General features: G+C 33.9%; 2 protein-coding genes across 2 annotated transcripts; one reads left to right on the forward strand and one right to left on the reverse strand.

Moving 5' to 3' along the window:
- Positions 1-477: 477 nt before the first annotated feature.
- Positions 478-16,052, reverse strand: LOC120356228 (myotubularin-related protein 13-like). The gene is made up of 3 exons (XM_039445133.1): positions 15,897-16,052; positions 13,301-13,386; positions 478-744 (listed from the first exon to the last, which is right to left on the reverse strand). Exons 1-3 carry the CDS (start codon positions 15,949-15,951, stop codon positions 493-495), a joined length of 393 nt encoding a protein of 130 aa, XP_039301067.1. The 5' UTR covers positions 15,952-16,052; the 3' UTR covers positions 478-492.
- A 245-nt stretch (positions 16,053-16,297) lies between these two features.
- LOC111049768 lies at positions 16,298-17,414 on the forward strand (the record flags this gene model as incomplete). The annotated part of the gene is made up of 2 exons (XM_039445132.1): positions 16,298-16,659; positions 17,187-17,414. Coding segments are annotated over exons 1-2 (387 nt in total), but the record flags the coding sequence as incomplete, so codon positions are not given.
- Positions 17,415-19,253: the final 1,839 nt, after the last annotated feature.

Raw genomic sequence — 19,253 nt, forward strand, 5'->3', positions numbered from 1 at the left:
CAGCTGATCTATATCAGCTAGTGTTTTATTGGTGTAGGATCCCTACACCAGGGCTCTCATACCAATAAAAATTCGTTGATTTCAGCTGATCTATATCAGCTAGTGTTTTATTGGTGTAGGATCCCTACACCAGGGCTCTAATACCAATAAAAATTCGTTGATTTCAGCGGATCTATATCAGCTAGTGTTTTATTGGTGTAGGATCCCTACACCAGGGCTCTCATACCAATAAAAATTCGTTGATTTCAGCTGATCTATATCAGCTAGTGTTTTATTGGTGTAGGAGCCCTACACCAGGGCTCTTACACCAATAAAAATTCGTTGATTTCAGCTGATCTATATCAGCTAGTGTTTTATTGGTGTAGGATCCCTACACCAGGGCTCTCATACCAATAAAAATTCGTTGATTTCAGCTGATCTATATCAGCTAGTGTTTTATTGGTGTAGGAGCCTTACCTGTGCTGACGTCACCAGAATGCACTATGGCTTTGTTTACGAAGGTGGTGCATTGACGCGTTTTTTCGGCTCATTTACAGGTTGCATTGTCTCTATAGTATCAACACTGCCAGTTGTATATGAATCACCCACCTCATCGACGGGCTTGCTAGGCGTGATGGAGACGGTCTCGTTGAAGCAGAGGCATGCGCAGTAGTGCCGATTGGCGTCCACGTCTGTCAGCACGGAAACGAAGAAGTGAGGCTCCTGACGCTCGGTCGACAGGGCCCATCCTTGCGGTTGGCAAAACTGACAAAAAAACGGTCAATTTAGTTCAAAAACTTTATTGAAAAAGAAGAACAGATACAGAATTACATAAGTGAAATAATACTATCTTACACGAAACATTAAATGCCCTAAAATGTCAACGAGATATGTTGAAATCATATCCCTATCCAATACAAAAATATCGTAAGACTACAGTGAATACTATGGTGAGGTCCACGCTGTAATGGCAGGCTGCTGTGACATCTATAGTGAGGTCCACGTTATAATGGCAGTGAAGAAAGATGGGAGAAAAACGTTGCCAAGTCTCTCCATTTTGCCACTGAGTGTACACAGCTGTTACTCAATTCATCCCATTAAATTTGATCTAATAATAATTATTATCATTTCCTTGATAAAATAATCAATTTAATGTCAAATCAATCAAGACAATATATTTTTTTCATAGTTTGATTAAAAAATTCGCTTTCATAACAAACTGAGATCAGATTTGTATGTTTATACAAACCTGAAATGGCGGCTAATTTAAAAAGCTGTCATACACCAATCTGAATTTCAAAACAACAGAAATTGAGTTATTTGGTAGGTATTCTATTTCAATTTATTTTTAAAATAATAGAAAAATAGAAATCCTATTTAAGATAAGTAATTTAAATTGAAATAATTCTGAAATAACCTTTCATTATTATTTATACCGGTACGATTAGGTCTAACCTTTATGTGTAGGCTAACTGAAGCATGGATGAAGTCTAGGATGGTTAGTTATCAACTTTAAAAATGTCATTTCAGGTATTTTAATTTGTGTTTCTCATACGGTAATGTCTAAAAATTATTTCAGTGTTTCAAAAATACATTTTAAATCAATTATATACGACTGTGTACTAAAGTATTTTGATAGAATGAAGAAAAAAAATGACGGCTGAGAATTGTTTGTTTACTTTTGTACAGTCACTGTCAAAAGTAAAAATAAAATATTTTGGCAAACGGACAACATTGCAAAGCTAGAGAGAGATAGCACTATCTGTTTTGTTGTATGATAGAAAAGGACAGCAACTGTATTGTCAATCGTACACTGCCATTATAACGTGGACCTAACTATAGTAGACGCTACTAATGTTCCTCTTTGCAGAGTCTATATTCAGATCCACGTTATGATGACAGTATTCAATTAACAGTTATCCTTGTCTATATTCGACAAAGCAGATAGCATTATCCTTTTCCCACCTCCTCACAGTTGCCAAATCGTTTCTCAACAATATAGAAATATAACAAAATATTTAATCTCAATCATGAAATTTCGTCATCTGATCATTGAAGAATATATTTTCTTAACGATTGAAATATGATTGATTATTTTGAACAAGGATGAACCGTTAATATCGCATTAGATGAACCGGTATCAGCTATCCTCAATAGAAGGCAGTGGAAAGACAGAGAATCGGCAACACTGCTCTCCTATCTTTTAACGCTGCTCTCCTAACGTTGACCTCGCTATAATATCAACTGCTGACTCTTGTTAATAACAAGCAATTCTATCTCAAATATATTCTATACATCAAGAGCATGTTCTCATGTTTTAATAATGTCATTGGAAATTCTGGTAGTTCTTATTTTTCTTCACAGCCTACAAACGATTTAGCAACCGTGCGGAGTAGGAAAAGGATAACGCTATCTGCTTTGTCTTATGACATAGGATTACAAGGATAGCAAACCAATGTAAGTCAGGTTAACTTTATAACGTGCATCTCTCTTTGATAAAGAACTGTTAATTGAAACAATACTAGTAGTTCTGTGAACAGTAGACCTCGCGCTCAGTAAGTTACATTGACCTGTTGTTATGTTTTCTCAAAAATTAATAAATAATTTATCAATTAAAAATGTCTAGAAAAAATCCTAAATAACAGAGAGCTTTCTGTCCTATCGTACCGTGACGTGTCGTCCCGGAATGTGACTGTGAGCGCTGTTATCAGGTCTGGCTGCAACTGTCTACAACGTTGATGGAAAGATACATTTTCAAGATATTCCATGTTTTTGAATGGGTAGTATTATAGTCAACTGTCTACTAACGTATAAATGGAAAGATACATTTTCAAGATGTTCGATGTTTTTGAACGGGTAGTATTATAGTCCACTAAACAGCTGATGACCTGATTTATCTATATATATATATATATATATATATATTATATATATATATATATATATATATATATATATATATATATATATAAAAGCGAAATGGCACTCACTCACTGACTGACTGACTGACTGACTGACTGACCTACTGACTCACTCACTCACTCACTCGCATAACTAAAAATCTACCGGACCAAAAACGTTCAAATTTGGTAGGTATGTTCAGGTGGCCCTTTAGAGGCGCACTAAGAAATCTTTTGGCAATATTTTAACTCTAAGGGTTGTTTTTAAGGGTTTGAAGTTCGTCTTTTAGCATGTATATTCTTCTTCTCCCAATCTCTTAATTATAATTGAAATTTCCATATCATATGTTACTATAGAACTATAATCTAGATAGAGTACCTCTTCGAAACAGTTGTTAACTGGCAACTAAATTTATAATTTTGTCAGGTTGGCATTAAGTTGAGTTGACTTTGTTAGGTTTGCACCAAGTTGAAGATTTAAATGCATTTATCGCGGAAAAATTGATTGGGCACTGCTACTTCAATCCTGGGAATATTATATTACTAGCCGTCAGGCTCGCTTCGCTCGCCATATCCGTTTAGCCAGACGTTTAGTCTGGACCCCCGACTGGATTGTCCTAAAATATGATAAAAATGCTCAAATGAAAAATGCAGGCGAGCGAAGCGAGCCTGCTGATCCCATTTATGGACGATCCAGTCGGGGGTCCAGACGGATATGGCGAGCGAAGCGAGCCTGACGGCTAGTGATGAATAATTCTATAGTCTGATTTTTACTCCGATATTGGCGTATGAAGGAGGTTCCTTTTTCCTTTTATATTATCCTTGAAATGCAAAATTTCAAAAAACCTTGTATATACGTCGACGCGCAATTTAAAAAGGAACATACCTGTCAAATTTCATGAAAATCTATTACCGCGTTTCGCCGTAAATGCGCAACATAATAAACATTTAAACATTAAGATAAATGCCAAACCGTGGACTTGAATCTTAGACCTCACTTCGCTCGGTCAATTAAGCTATATTGATTTAGAATGTATTCTCATCAACCTCTCTATGGTCGTAATAAATAGTGCACATACGAAACAGAGAATAAAATCAAAATTATTTCATAATGTTGAACAGTCTTAATAAAGTACTGCGCACTGCACAGGTGGGAATTGAATCATATCCGGGTGTAGGCCTATTGAATAAACCGCTCTGGCACTCTAGTAACAAACTATTCAAAATGATATTGTATTTGATCATCTATCTACTGTTCTTACAAGCGTTTCTTTCCTTCCATTCATTATTGTTACATTTATTAATTTTCAAAGTTTAAATTATAAAATTATAAAAGTATTAAATTATAAATTGAAGTATTTCTAAGAGTATTAATGGAAGATATATCCTTAGAAATCCTCAACAAATAGACAATTGGGAAGTATAGAGAATAAATGGAAAATATATCCTTAGAATCCTTTACAAATAGACAACTGGGAAGTATAGAGTATAAATGGATAATATATCATTAAATATCCTTTGAAAAAATTGACAATATGGAACTGGAAGTATAGAGTATAAATTGAAAATATATCCTTTAAAAAATGGACAATTTGGAAGTATTATTCACACGAAAAAAATCAATAAATCTATACCTACATTATGAATTGTAGATAAGTGTGAAATTGAAATCGAACAAAACAAACTAAAAGAATTCAAATGAATTGATGTAAGTTTAAAACATTTTACAAACTTGAAGATAAAATTCAACTTCTCTTAAATTGAAATGAAAGTTAATTGAATTGATGGTGATGTGAAATCTCTCCATAATAAGAAAACAAAGATATTGTCAAATTTCACTAAAAAATGTTTAGTGAAATTCATTATGAAATGAAGGTTATTGACATCGTAAATTTTGCGATTTATCTTTTCAGACAAAAATATTTTATCAATCTAATTTGGTTTCAAGTGATAAGTGATAAATTAAACAGGAGGCAAAACGTTAAACTTTATTTTACTTTTTAATAATGATTTTTTATTAAATTCAAAAGAGTCTGTTAATACTAAGTTAGTAGGTACTTTATAATAATATTATTTTTTATTAGTATCTTCTTTTTTTAATTAAGAGGTGAGAAATTGTTTGGTGTTAATTAAATATTACTATTCGACAAAATAGTACTTAATGTCGATGTCTCGAATCATGGTTTGTTAAAAATAAATACAATCAAGAGAACAAAAAATATATGAATAATTCAAGTGGAAATTTTTTCTAGTGAGTTAAAAACGGAACATCAAATTCAATCGGAACGCAGCTAGGAAAACAACTCCCAAAATCTACTTTCAAAATTAACAGATAAAAATAGCCAAAGCTGTATTTATATTATGAATGAGAAGAAACTTACGCACGTGCGTTCGAGTGTGTATGAGAGAGAGAGAGAGAGAGAGAGAGAGAGAGGAGAGAGAGAGAGAGAGAGAGAGAACGAAAAAGATGAATAGAGAGAGCAAGAAAGAAAGAAGGAGATAGCAAGTGGAAATTAAAAGAGAGTTAGTAGGTGTATGAATGCAAGAGAATATCTGGGTTTCTTTTCTTCGAGAGATTAAATCAAATTAAATAATTATATCATGAGTTTTCACTTGTGAAAATTATTTTCTTTTTATTTCGGATGATGCCAACATGAACTTTCTTGCTTGTGCGTGGGTAAAAGTGAGTAGGTGGATTGACGATATGATCAAACGTCCATGCCATCGGCGGGATTCGAACCCACTAACAAGGCGGTGCTAGCAGACCGAAGTTTGTAAAGCACCTTACCACTAGACCACTACATCCTAGCTTATACATTTTTTCTGAGGGTGATGCACACATGAGCTCTAGGCTTGTGCGTGGGTAATGAGGCGGATGATAATGAGAGATGAATGGACCTTCAGTTTTAGATGGGCTCCGAACCACCGGGTATCTATTTTACAACTCATGAATCATATTCAGAGGAGTTGGCAAATTCATAATAACTGACAATATAGCTAACTAATCAATGAATTTTACAAACAAGGGACTGAATAATTATTGAACAATAAGAAAATAAAACATAATTTGAATTACAATAGTATAATAATAAATTGTACCCACATAAAATACTCTAGTGAGGTCCACGTTATAATGGCAGTGTTTGATTAGCAATGGTATTGCTATCCTTGTCTATCATTCAACAAAGCGGATAGCGCTATCTCTTTCTCGCTTTGCTCTGTTGCCAGATCGTCTTTTAACAATGAAGAATTAATAATTAATTTACAAAATATTTCATCTGAATTATGAAAATTCATTAATAATTATTGAAAAATATAATTCATTGCTTAATAAAATATAATTGATTATTTTAAACGAGAATGAACAGTTAATATTACCATAGAGAAACGATAGCATGAGTAGATATCCCATGGTATAAGGCGTTTATGTCGTAATTTTCAATGTTAACTCAAGCCGATAGTCCACGTACTTCTTTTCCTATGCAGCTGTGTGACGCTGGTAGTCTCTCAAATTGGGCCGTTCATACACTATCACCCCAACAAAACAGTAAAAATTGACAATAATCGACAGTAATCGGCTTGAGATATCAGTAAAAGTTGCGACATAAATTCCCTATACCATGGGATATCTACTTACGCTATTGTTTCTCTATGTTATTACATAAATAAACCTGTATCAGCTACCGTCTATAGAAGGCATTGACAAGACAGAGGATCGGCAATGTTGTTCTCCTATCGTTCTCCACTGCCATTATAACGTGGACCTCACTACAGAGTTTGAACAGATTCATTCTTGGAACAGAATATTCAAGAATAATATGCTTTCCATAAACACTCTACTGGAGAAAGAGAATGGAAAAAGAGAGAGAGATATATAGAGAAGCAGGGAATAGTATACGTGGGTGTATAAATGCATGCATCTATCTAGGATCCTTCCCTTCGAATGAAGATGTGAAGTTCCCTATCCTATCAAGTACATTCCATCAATTAAAAGGTCACTGTAACGCTCAGTTTTTTTGATGAGATGAACACAGACTTCTTTCTATTCGTCTCACAACTCTCTCTCTTTCTCTCTCAATTTTCTGTATCTTCTATCTTCATCACCACCTAATTATCGCTCTCATCTGTCAGTCTACTGCTACAGTAATTTGAGGCCTGTCAGGGTTTTGAATAATAGTCATTCTAGGCTAATTAACTTAAACTAAAATTCAAATTATCATTAAAATAAATGTACGTTACAAAAAATTAATAGTACACAGATGGAAATAGATTGGAAGTTGCATTTGTTCAAATGCTAATTAATAAATAATTGTTATTAAACGAAATTCCAATTAAATGCTGTAAATCACCCCGAAGACTTCTGCTACTGCAAAAAATATTGACAACAGGGTGAACAGCTAGATGGAAATTCCATGAGCGCTACTAAACCTACTATTCAAAATTATTTGTAATCAATATGGCAATGACCATTCTCACACTTATCAATTATTGCCTGCCGATTCAGAATAGTAATTATTATTAAACGAAAATTCCAATTAAATGCTCTAAATCACCCCGAAGGCTTCTGCTACTGCAAATATTGACAACAGGGTAAACATCCCCCGGTCTGACAATATTTGCAGTAGCAGAAGTCTTCGGGGTGATTTACAGCATTTAATTGGAATTTCGTTTAATAATAATTATCAATTAATAGCACCCTTTTTTCAATTTATTTCAATACTAGTTTTGGCTAAACTTGCCATTATTGGAGATAGCTGAAATAAAATAAAAGTAATAGTAATTAAACTTTAATCAGCCCTATTAGAATACTTTATTTTTATTTTCTAAGGATAAATCCCTGGACTTGTGAATGGTAATACAGGTCTTTAACTTTACTTTTTATAAATTAGAAGTAAGTGTTGTTGGGCTCTATGATAGAGAAAAAAGATAAATAAACCATTCTTTATTTTATTCTATAACCTGACGATGGGTTGATCACCGTTGAACTATTTTAAAGTTTTTATTAAAAAAAAGGGTGATTCAAGATTTTTATATTTTTTTAATTTAAAAAGTAGCCCATGCGAATAAAGTGTTTTTAGAAAAAGATAGCATAAATACTCTATGCTATCTTTTCTCTATGGTCCTATTCACAATACCGTGGTCGTTTTCACACTTAGGGTGGGCACACACCAATTAGTCACGACAAGACTAGTCACGATTAGTCACAATACTTCACATAGTTGCTTATGAATCAACACACACCGATTAGTCATTGCAATTAGACATGTCTTCATAAGCAGCAACTATGTGAAGTATTGTCATTGAACGTGTCTGATCATGTCTTGGTTTGACTAACTGGTGTGTGCCTAGCCTTAGGCCACACGCACACCTGTTAGTCAAGACAAGACAAGACATGATCAGAAACGTTTAGTCTAGTCAAAATACTTCACATTGTTGCTCATGACGCAACTCACTCTGATTAGTCTTTGCAATAAGACATGTCTTCATAAGCAGCAACTATGTGAAGTATTGTCATTGAACGTGTCTGATCATGTCTTGGTTTGACTAACTGGTGTGTGCCTAGCCTTAGGCCACACGCACACTGTTAGTCAAGACAAGACAAGACATGATCAAACACGTTTAGTCACAATACTTCACATTGTTGCTTATGACGCAACACACACCGATAGTCATTGCAATTAGACATGTCTTCATAAGCAGCAACTATGTGAAGTATTGTCATTGAACGTGTCTGATCATGTCTTGGTTTGACTAACTGGTGTGTGCCTAGCCTTAGGCCACACGCACACCTGTTAGTCAAGACAAGACAAGACATGATCAAACACGTTTGAACAGATTCATTATTGGAACAGAATATTCAAGAATAATATGCTTTCCATAAACACTCTACTGGAGAAAGAGAATGGAAAAAGAGAGAGAGATATATAGAGAAGCAGGGAATAGTATACGTGGGTGTATAAATGCATGCATCTATCTAGGATCCTTCCCTTCGAATGAAGATGTGAAGTTCCCTATCCTATCAAGTACATTCCATCAATTAAAAGGTCACTGTAACGCTCAGTTTTTTTATGAGATGAACACAGACTTCTTTCTATTCGTCTCACAACTCTCTCTCTTTCTCTCTCAATTTTCTGTATCTTCTATCTTCATCACCACCTAATTATCGCTCTCATCTGTCAGTATACTGCTACAGTAATTGAGGCCTGTCAGGGTTTTGAATAATAGTCATTCTAGGCTAATTATTAAACTAAAATTCAAATTATCATTAAAGTACGTTACAAAAAATTAATAGTACACAGATGGAAATAAATAGGAACTTGCATTTGTTCAAATGCTAATGAATAATTATTATTAAACGAAATTCCAATTAAATGCTCTAAATCACCCCGAAGACTTCTGCTACTGCAAATATTGACAACAGGGTGAACAGCTAGATGGAAATTCCATGAGCGCTACTAAACCTACTATTCAAAATTATTTGTAATCAATATGGCAATGACCATTCTCACACTTATCAATTATTGCCTGCCGATTCAGAATAGTAATTATTATTAAACGAAAATTCAAATTAAATGCTCTAAATCACCCCGAAGGCTTCTGCTACTGCAAATATTGACAACAGGGTAAACATCCCCGGGCTGACAATATTTGCAGTAGCAGAAGTCTTCGGGGTGATTTACAGCATTCAATTGGAATTTCGTTTAATAATAATTATCAATTAATAGCACCCTTTTTTCAATTTATTTCAATACTAGTTTTGGCTAAACTTGCCATTATTGGAGATAGCTGAAATAAAATAAAAGTAATAGTAATTAAACTTTAATCAGCCCTATTAGAATACTTTATTTTTATTTTCTAAGGATAAATCCCTGGACTTGTGAATGGTAATACAGGTCTTTAACTTTACTTTTTATAAATTAGAAGTAAGTGTTGTTGGGCTCTATGATAGAGAAAAAAGATAAATAAACCATTCTTTATTTTATTCTATAACCTGACGATGGGTTGATCACCGTTGAACTATTTTAAAGTTTTTATTAAAAAAGGGTGATTCAAGATTTTTATATTTTTTTAATTTAAAAAGTAGCCCATGCGAATAAAGTGTTTTAGAAAAAGATAGCATAAATACTCTATGCTATCTTTTCTCTATGGTCCTATTCACAATACCGTGGTCGTTTTCACACTTAGGGTGGGCACACACCAATTAGTCACGACAAGACTAGTCACGATTAGTCACAATACTTCACATAGTTGCTTATGAATCAGCACACACCGATTAGTCATTGCAATTAGACATGTCTTCATAGTGAAGTATTGTCATTGAACGTGTCTGATCATGTCTTGGTTTGACTAACTGGTGTGTGCCTAGCCTTAGGCCACACGCACACCTGTTAGTCAAGACAAGACAAGACATGATCAGAAACGTTTAGTCTAGTCAAAATACTTCACATTGTTGCTCATGACGCAACTCACTCTGATTAGTCTTTGCAATAAGACATGTCTTCATAAGCAGCAACTATGTGAAGTATTGTCATTGAACGTGTCTGATCATGTCTTGGTTTGACTAACTGGTGTGTGCCTAGCCTTAGGCCACACGCACACCTGTTAGTCAAGACAAGACAAGACATGATCAAACACGTTTAGTCACAATACTTCACATTGTGCTTATGACGCAACACACACCGATAGTCATTGCAATTAGACATGTCTTCATAAGCAGCAACTATGTGAAGTATTGTCATTGAACGTGTCTGATCATGTCTTGGTTTGACTAACTGGTGTGTGCCTAGCCTTAGGCCACACGCACACTGTTAGTCAAGACAAGACAAGACATGATCAAACACGTTTAGTCACAATACTTCACATTGTTGCTTATGACGCAACACACACCGATTAGTCATTGCAATTAGACATGTCTTCATAAGCAGCAACTATGTGAAGTATGTCATTGAACGTGTCTGATCATGTCTTGGTTTGACTAACTGGTGTGTGCCTAGCCTTAGGCCACACGCACACCTGTTAGTCAAGACAAGACAAGACATGATCAAACACGTTTAGTCACAATACTTCACATTGTTGCTTATGACGCAACACACACCGATTAGTCATTGCAATTAGACATGTCTTCATAAGCAGCAACTATGTGAAGTATTGTCATTGAACGTGTCTGATCATGTCTTGGTTTGACTAACTGGTGTGTGCCTAGCCTTAGGCCACACGCACACCTGTTAGTCAAGACAAGACAAGACATGATCAGAAACGTTTAGTCAAAATACTTCACATTGTTGCTCATGACGCAACTCACTCTGATTAGTCTTTGCAATAAGACATGTCTTCATAAGCAACTATGTGAAGTAATGTCACTGAACGCGTCTCATCATGTCTTGGTTTGACTAACTGGTGTGTGCGGGCTAGCTTTAGGCTACACGCACACCAGTTAGTCAATGCAAGACAAGACATGATCAAACACGTTTAGTCACAATAATTCACATTGTTGCTTATGACGAAACTCACACCGATTAGTCATTGCAATTAGACATGTCTTCATAAGCAACTATGTGAAGTATTGTCATTGAACGTGTCTGATCATGTCTTGGTTTGACTAACTGGTGTGTGCCTAGCCTTAGGCCACACGCACACCTGTTAGTCAAGACAAGACAAGACATGATCAGAAACGTATAGTCAAAATACTTCACATTGTTGCTTATGACGCAACTCACACCGATTAGTCATTTCAATTAGACATGTCTTCATAAGCAGCAACTATGTGAAGTAATGTCACTGAACGTGTCTAATCATGTCTTGTCTAGACTAACTGGTTTGCACCTAGCCTTAATGATTGTCGTTAGACACTCACAATATTGTCACGCCAATCAGAATGTCCACCGTTTGGCTATTTCTCACTAACAGCTGGACTATTCTGAGTGTCGTGACGATATATTATGTCGGCCGACAATCGGAAACTGTGAAAACGATCATTGTAATGATTGTGATTCAAAATTCTATCTATTAAACATGGCTTTATTGTGCACACTGTTTCAGTCTATAGTGAGATTGACGTTATAAAGCCAGTGGAAAAAATTAGGGTTCCTTAATTTTTTTTGGAAAGCAATACTTTCCTTACCTATAGTAATAGGGCAAGGAAAGTAAAAATAGGAGAGCAAGGTGCCAATTTTATTTGACCATCGCCTTCTATAAGAGATAGCTGTCAGTGAAACCATAGAGAAACTATAGCATAAGAAGATATCCCATGGTATGGATTGTTTATATTCCAAATTTTAAGCAGATTACTATCGATTATTACTGTTTTGGCCGGTGACTGTAAGGGCTGACACTACTATCCTATTATATAGGATAATAATTATTCATCCTTGGTTTTTTATATTTGTAACATTTTATTGTGTTTTATTTGTTTCGTAATTCTTTGTAATTTTGTTTTGTCTTGTTTTGTGTGTTTTTAATAAAATGAAATAATAGAATTAATAATATTAAGCGAGCAATTTCTGTATTTATTTATACTATACTATTAAACGAGCAATTTCTGTTTATATGTCTGTATGTCACCGGTACTCGAAAACGGCTCTAACGATTCTCAAGAAATTTGGAACATAGTAGGTTTATAAAATAAAAATTCGACTGCACTAGGTCTCATCCCTGGGAAAGCTCGCTGAAGGAAATTAAAAGGATAATAATAAATTATTCATCCTTGGAAAAACAGCTGATAATTTCGTCATATGCCTATAATGCATGTGTGTGGGACTGAGACAAAATTATGACTATTGTAATCATTCAGGTATTTAGTGCCGGTTGCACAAAAGCGGGTTGAATTTTAATCCTGATTAATTCCAGGAGAACCAATCAGAAAAGCCGTCTTTTTAAAATTGACTCTGATTTGGTTCACGCGAAATTAATCAGGATCAAAATTTAACCGGCTTTTGTGCAACCGGGCCTTTGTTAGAGATTTTTGCATTCCATTTTCTAATATTTTTTACTCCAGAGCGAAGCTCGGTCTCAATACTAAACCACGCTTACTTGTAGATATGGTTGCATTATCATAATGTGTTTCTTACGGGGTTTAAACGAACAGCTGACATTTCTCTGTTTAAACTCAGGGCCTTCGAACGGCACAGTATGGAGAGACGAGGTCCCAGTGTCACACAGCTTCACGAATAACAACTGCTAGGACTATCAGCTTGAGTTGACAGTGAATTTTGGAACATAAACACCATATACCATGGGATATCTTCTTATGCTATCGTTTCATGGTATCACCACACATGATACAGAATCAACACAATATGATACAGTATCATCTCAACTTGATACACAACACTAAAATTTGATACAAAACGTCCAAACTTTGAATGAATTCTAAAACCATGGGATATCTTCTTATGCTATCTTTACTTTATGGTGGAACTCACCCATTCAATGCCTTCGATAAACGGTGTGTCACTCCAGTCTGTTTTTGGAAATCGCTGCAGAATTAGTCCATTGCTCTGACCACTCCCTGGAACAAACCCAACAATATTACAATATATTGAGAACTAAATCAAAATACGATTACGCAACTGAGCGTAATCTTGTACACATTTAATATTATGTTCAATAATAGAGAAATATTTTTGGCGAATCTATCAAGGTATTGAAAAACCATGCTCGGTTACGAACGACTGTATGAGTTTTGCCTTTTTCTTGAGAAATTAATAAATTATTGGATACTGTGACTCATTCTCTTGAAATTCTCTGATGAATCACTATGAGTGCTTGATTTTTATCGTGCGAGTTGAAAAATAAGAATTAGAGTTGAAAAATGCAGAACTAATTGGTATGGTAACTGAAACCGGATCCATGTGGTTGAAGGTAGGGATTACAAACCACTACATGCTAACCGCAAAACCATAAGGTATGAAAACATGATAGAAGCCAAGTTTTACATGCAAGTTACTTCCAGAAGCATATTCTGGCTAGGTTACAAGATCTGGCGATTTCAAGTGATCATAACCCACTTAGCTTACTTCATAAACGGTTTCAATTTTTTAAATATAAAACAAATTAAAATGCCACAACAAATCTTAAAATTTGTTTTAATATTGTAAAAAAATTGATTTATGTGAGGATAGATAGAAAATTATGCTAATGAATAAGTAGTTGAAACAATTTCAAATGAGGTACATTATTTTCTATTAATATGGATATCTAACACAGCTAAAGTACCTATGATAGCCGTAAGGCCCTTTGACGGCTTAAATGATATTATATTCAGGCAAGGTGAACTTCCGTCAGGGACTCCCCACCAATAAAATCATATGAATATTATTATAACCTTTACTACGATAAAGATTATTAATTTTTGGTGGGGTATAAGGTAGTAATGTAATCAATAGCTTATTGTCAATGTGATTCATTGGAAAGAGCTTTTATCAGCTAGAAGATTTTTTGATGAAAACTTTGCAAGACTGTGACGATGCCTAAAGTTTATGTATTATGTTTTTAATTATTTGTCACGATCTATCCAGGAAGACCTAGCCTTGATTTCATACAACAAATATATAGATAGGGTACCTAATGGTAATTTTCTATAATGATTAAACATTCAAGTAGCCCTACTAAAATTATTTATCATTGACTGCATTTTCCTGTTCAATAACTTACAGACACGCAGTCCATTATTAGAAAAAGAAAAGAACTGTTTACTTGTAAAATGGACAACTTTGTTGTTTTATTTAACTCATCTTAATTATAGCTAAGATGTTATCTCAATAGGCTGAATTCTAATGGGTTATAGGTTGGCAAGATTAAAGCTTGAGCTAGTTTATAATCGGTTAAGAAATTTTCAGTTTTGTAGACTATCAAAGTGAAAAATAATTTATTACAAATGGAACACAAATGAAAAAAAATAGGCTACCTATGAAAGCAAAATTTGCACTAATCTATGCATCTACCAAAACATATTATATCATAACAATAATGAGCATATTTTTTATGACTAGCCTACTGTTTTGTAGTTTTGTAAATCAGATTAGATTTACAATTTTTTTATCAACAATTCAAGATACTTTTGAGTTGAATTCAAATTGGAAATTATGAATTTTGATTATTAAAACCTTTGAAACGTTTCATTACGAGTATTTTTGAAAAAAATACTCAAAACTTAATTGACAGCTTAGGAGGAAAAAATACGACAATAATAATGAAAGTTGATAAAAACTAGTCAAAGACTTGGCTTTAAATACTTGAAATTGAGGAATCTGCAGTAGGATTAACATTGTACTCTTTGTTTAATGAGGAGTTAGTTGTTAACAGTATTATCTAATTATTAAAAACGGGAACTGACCTCTATTCTACAAAGGGTGAGCTATTTTTTTTTAATTTATTTTTTAGCTCAAGGGTAGTTCAAGTAGAATATAATAATTTAAAAAGGTTCATAAAACAAAAATTTTATTAAATTTTGATGATAAATGAGAAAAAGGGGTACAAAGGTAGGCTTATAAGTTGATACTTTCAAGTTCAACAAATTGATAAGCAATTTTCTTTGTGTTTTCTTATTGTTTCATTGTCAGAGTGATTAGGCTAGTTGTCAAACCATTATCGGTTCTATGTTATCACAAATCAAAACAAATACTATTTAACCGCTTGTATGCCGCTTGGTAATGATTCGTTCAAGCTCATATAATACAATACACGGTTGCTCATATACAAAACACTAATATTTACATAAATTGAATACAACTTATGTTGTATGTTTGGCTGAATTTGAGTATCTTGAAATATACTAAAAAAATTGTTAACAGAAAACTAACATGGCAATAATTTTACAGGTGGTCATTCGCAAGAAGAAGGTTGAAATATCAATTTGTGAGATTATACAGAGAAAAAATCAGGAGCAATAACAATATATTTCAAATAAATTGACAGAGAAAACATCAAAACTTTGATGTTAAGGTTATTTTTAATCATGCGATCACTGACAATTTTGACATTTCATCATTGTACCGGAATCAATAAAGCATTACTTACTTTCTTTTTCATGATCATATCCAATAATCACAAAATAATCGGCCAGACGCGACATATCTCTGCCGACACAAAAAATAAAATTTAATATCACACACAAACCGATCAAATTCCAACATCATCTACCATTTTGGAATATCCCTACCACATCTGATTGAGTTCGCCATGTTCAAATTATTCAAGTGGAATTATTTCAATTGAGCATCCAACACCCAATATTTTTGGGAAATATAAAATTGACCTAATTATAATTGAACATATTGAAATTTTGAATAATCAAATTAATTATATTCTCCAAAAATTATTCTTTTCTGAATTCGAAATAAGAGTAATGAATTTTTATATCTTAGGTCCATGATAGCTCTCTAGTATTTTCCTCGGACACGTCTAGAAATGGCAACGTAACAAAAAGTAAACATAACCTAAAAACTTTCAGTTTGAAGGATAGAACCGGTGAATTTAGCATTTTTCAATAAAATTATCATATTACTGTAGCTAACTACTATTGAATTTGCTAAAAATTAATTATATCTCTCTTCAATCATTTAGCTTTCTAATTGTTTCGTAATAATATTATTTTGTTCGATTTCTTTAAATACAGTTGAAAATGAGCTGCCGCAATGTTGAAATCAAGGCAAAAGTGAAAGATTTACCAAGTTTTTTACTAAAATGTGAAGAAGTTAGTCAATCAGTCGGTGAAGTTATAAAGCAAGAGGATTTCTTCTTCAATGCAAAAGAAGGTCGCTTAAAATTGAGAAAATTTGAAGTAAGTTATAGTCCTTTGTTTATGTTTTGCTGTAGCATCTAGTGGACGCTACTAATATCCCTGTGTACAAGCTACTGTAGAATCTAGTGGGCGATACTAATGTCCCTCTTTGCAGGCTACTGTATCATGTAGAGCACGCTACCAATGTCCCTGTGTAAAATGCTGTAGTATCTAGTGGACGCTACCAATGTCCCTGTGTGGAGGCTGTTATTGCATCTAGTGGACGCTACTAATGTTCCTTTGTACAGGCTACTGTAGCATGTATTGGACGCTACTAATATCCCTGTGTGCTGCGTGCTTCAATAGACTGCAGGTCTATAAACTGCAGTTTATATAAACTTCTATAAACTGCAGTTTATATAAACTTCATAAACTATATAAACTGCAGGTCAGTGTTCAGTGATGGAATAAACATTACTGAACTACAGTAATCCAATGTTCAATGAACTATAGTTGAAATAGAAAATAACTAATATCTACAATGAGAGTTTTTAAGATTATAATAAATTTTTAATCAAATTTGACAGGGAGGCGCAGCTGAGCTAATCTTCTACGATCGGCCGAATATGGAAGGCCCCAAGCTGAGTGAATACGAGAAGTGCAGTGTATCAGATGGCAGCAAACTGCAGGCGGTACTCAGTCGAGCGCTGGGAGTCAGCGGAGAAGTCAGAAAGTACAGACACTTGTTCCTAGTCGGCCAAACACGCATCCACGTCGATCAAGTGGAGAATCTGGGCTCATTCATGGAGTTGGAGGTGAGGAAACTTTGTTCTCATAAAATGGAGTTGATCCGTGGTCTAGTGGGTAGATTGCCTGCGCAGCAGCCTAGAGATCCCCAATAATAATGAAAGTTGATAAAAACTAGTCAGATTTGGCTTTTAATATTTGAAATTGAGGAATCTGCAGTAGGATTAACATTGTACTCTTTGTTTAATGAGGAGTTAGTTGTTGTTAACAGTATGTCTAATTATTAAAAACGGGAACTGACCTCTATTCTACAAAGGGTGAGCTATTTTTTCAAAATTTATATTTTAGCTCAAGGGTAGTTCAAGTAGCATTTATAATTTAGAAAGGTTCATAAAACAAAAATTTTATTAAATTTTGATGATAAATGAGAAAAAGGGGTACAAAGGTAGGCTTATAAGTTGATACTTTCAAGTTCAACAAATTGATAAGCAATGTTCTTTGTGTTTTCTTATTGTTTCATTGTCAGAGTGATTAGGCTACTTGTCAAACCATTATCGGTTCTATGTTATCACAAATCAAAACAAATAGCATTTAACCGCTTGTATGCCGCTTGGTAATGATTCGTTCAAGCTCATATAATACAATACACGGTTGCTCATATACAAAACACTAATATTTACATAAATTGAATACAACTTATGTTGTATGTTTGGCTGAATTTGAGTATCTTGAAAAATATACTATAAAAAATTGTTAACAGAAAACTGACATGGCAATAATTTACAGGTGGTCATTCACAAGAAGAAGGTTGAAATATCAATTTGTGAGATTATACAGAAAAAATCAGGAGCAATAACAATAAATTATTTCAAATAAATTGACAGAGAAAACATCAAACTTGATGTTAAGGTTATTTTTAATCATGCGATCACTGACATTTTGAATTTCATCATTTTACCGGAATCAATAAAGCATACTTACTTTTTTTCATGATCATATCCAATAATCACAAAATAATCGGCCAGACGCGACATATCTCTGCCGACACAAAAAATAAAATTAATATCACACACAAACCGATCAAATTCCAACATCATCTACCATTTGGAATATCCCTACCACATCTGATTGAGTTCGCCATGTTCAAATTATTCAAGTGGAATTATTTCAATTGAGCATCCAACACCCAATATTTTTTGGGAAATATAAAATTGACCTAATTATAATTGAACATATTGAAATTTTGAATAATCAAATTAATTATATTCTCCGAAAATTATTCTTTTCAAAATCCGAAATAAGAGTAATGAATTTTTATATTTTAGGTCCATGATAGCTCTCTAGTATTTCCTCGGACACGTCTAGAAACGGCAACGTAACACAAAAGTAAAACATAACCTAAAAACTTTCAGTTTGGAGGTTAGAACCGGTGAATTTAGCATTTTTCAATAAATTATCATATTACTGTAGCTAACTACTATTGAATTTGCTAAAAACTAATTATTTCCCTCTTCAATATTTAGCTTCTAATTGTTTCGTAATAATATATTTTGTTCGATTTCTTTAATACAGTTGAAAATGAGCTGCCGCAATGTTGAAATCAAGGCAAAAGTGAAAGATTTACCAAGTTTTTTACTGAAATGTGAAGAAGTTAGTCAATCAGTCGGTGAAGTTATAAAGCAAGAGGATTTCTTCTTCATGCAAAAGAAGGTCGCTTGAAATTGAGAAAATTTGAAGTAAGTTATAGTCTTTATTTATGTTTTGCTGTAGCATCTAGTGGACGCTACTAATATCCCTGTGTACAAGCTACTGTAAATTAGTGGGCGATACTAATGTCTCTTTGATATCATGTAGAGCACCTACCAGTGTGTGTTAAAGTGCGTGTACGCTCATGCCATGTGTGGAGG

This window comes from Nilaparvata lugens, unplaced genomic scaffold (genome assembly GCF_014356525.2).
Source record: "Nilaparvata lugens isolate BPH unplaced genomic scaffold, ASM1435652v1 scaffold6216, whole genome shotgun sequence".
Lineage (NCBI taxonomy): Eukaryota > Metazoa > Arthropoda > Insecta > Hemiptera > Delphacidae > Nilaparvata > Nilaparvata lugens.

Excerpts from the sequence above, each read along its gene's own strand:
- LOC120356228 (XM_039445133.1), bottom strand. The coding sequence starts at position 15,951 with ATGTCGCGTCTGGCCGATTATTTTGTGATTATTGGATATGATCATGAA. Across the intron at positions 13,387-15,896 it reads ATATGATCATGAAAAAGAAA|GGAGTGGTCAGAGCAATGGA; the intron begins GTAAGTAATGCT and ends GGTTTGTTCCAG. Across the intron at positions 745-13,300 it reads TTATCGAAGGCATTGAATGG|TTTTGCCAACCGCAAGGATG; the intron begins GTGAGTTCCACC and ends TTTTTTTGTCAG.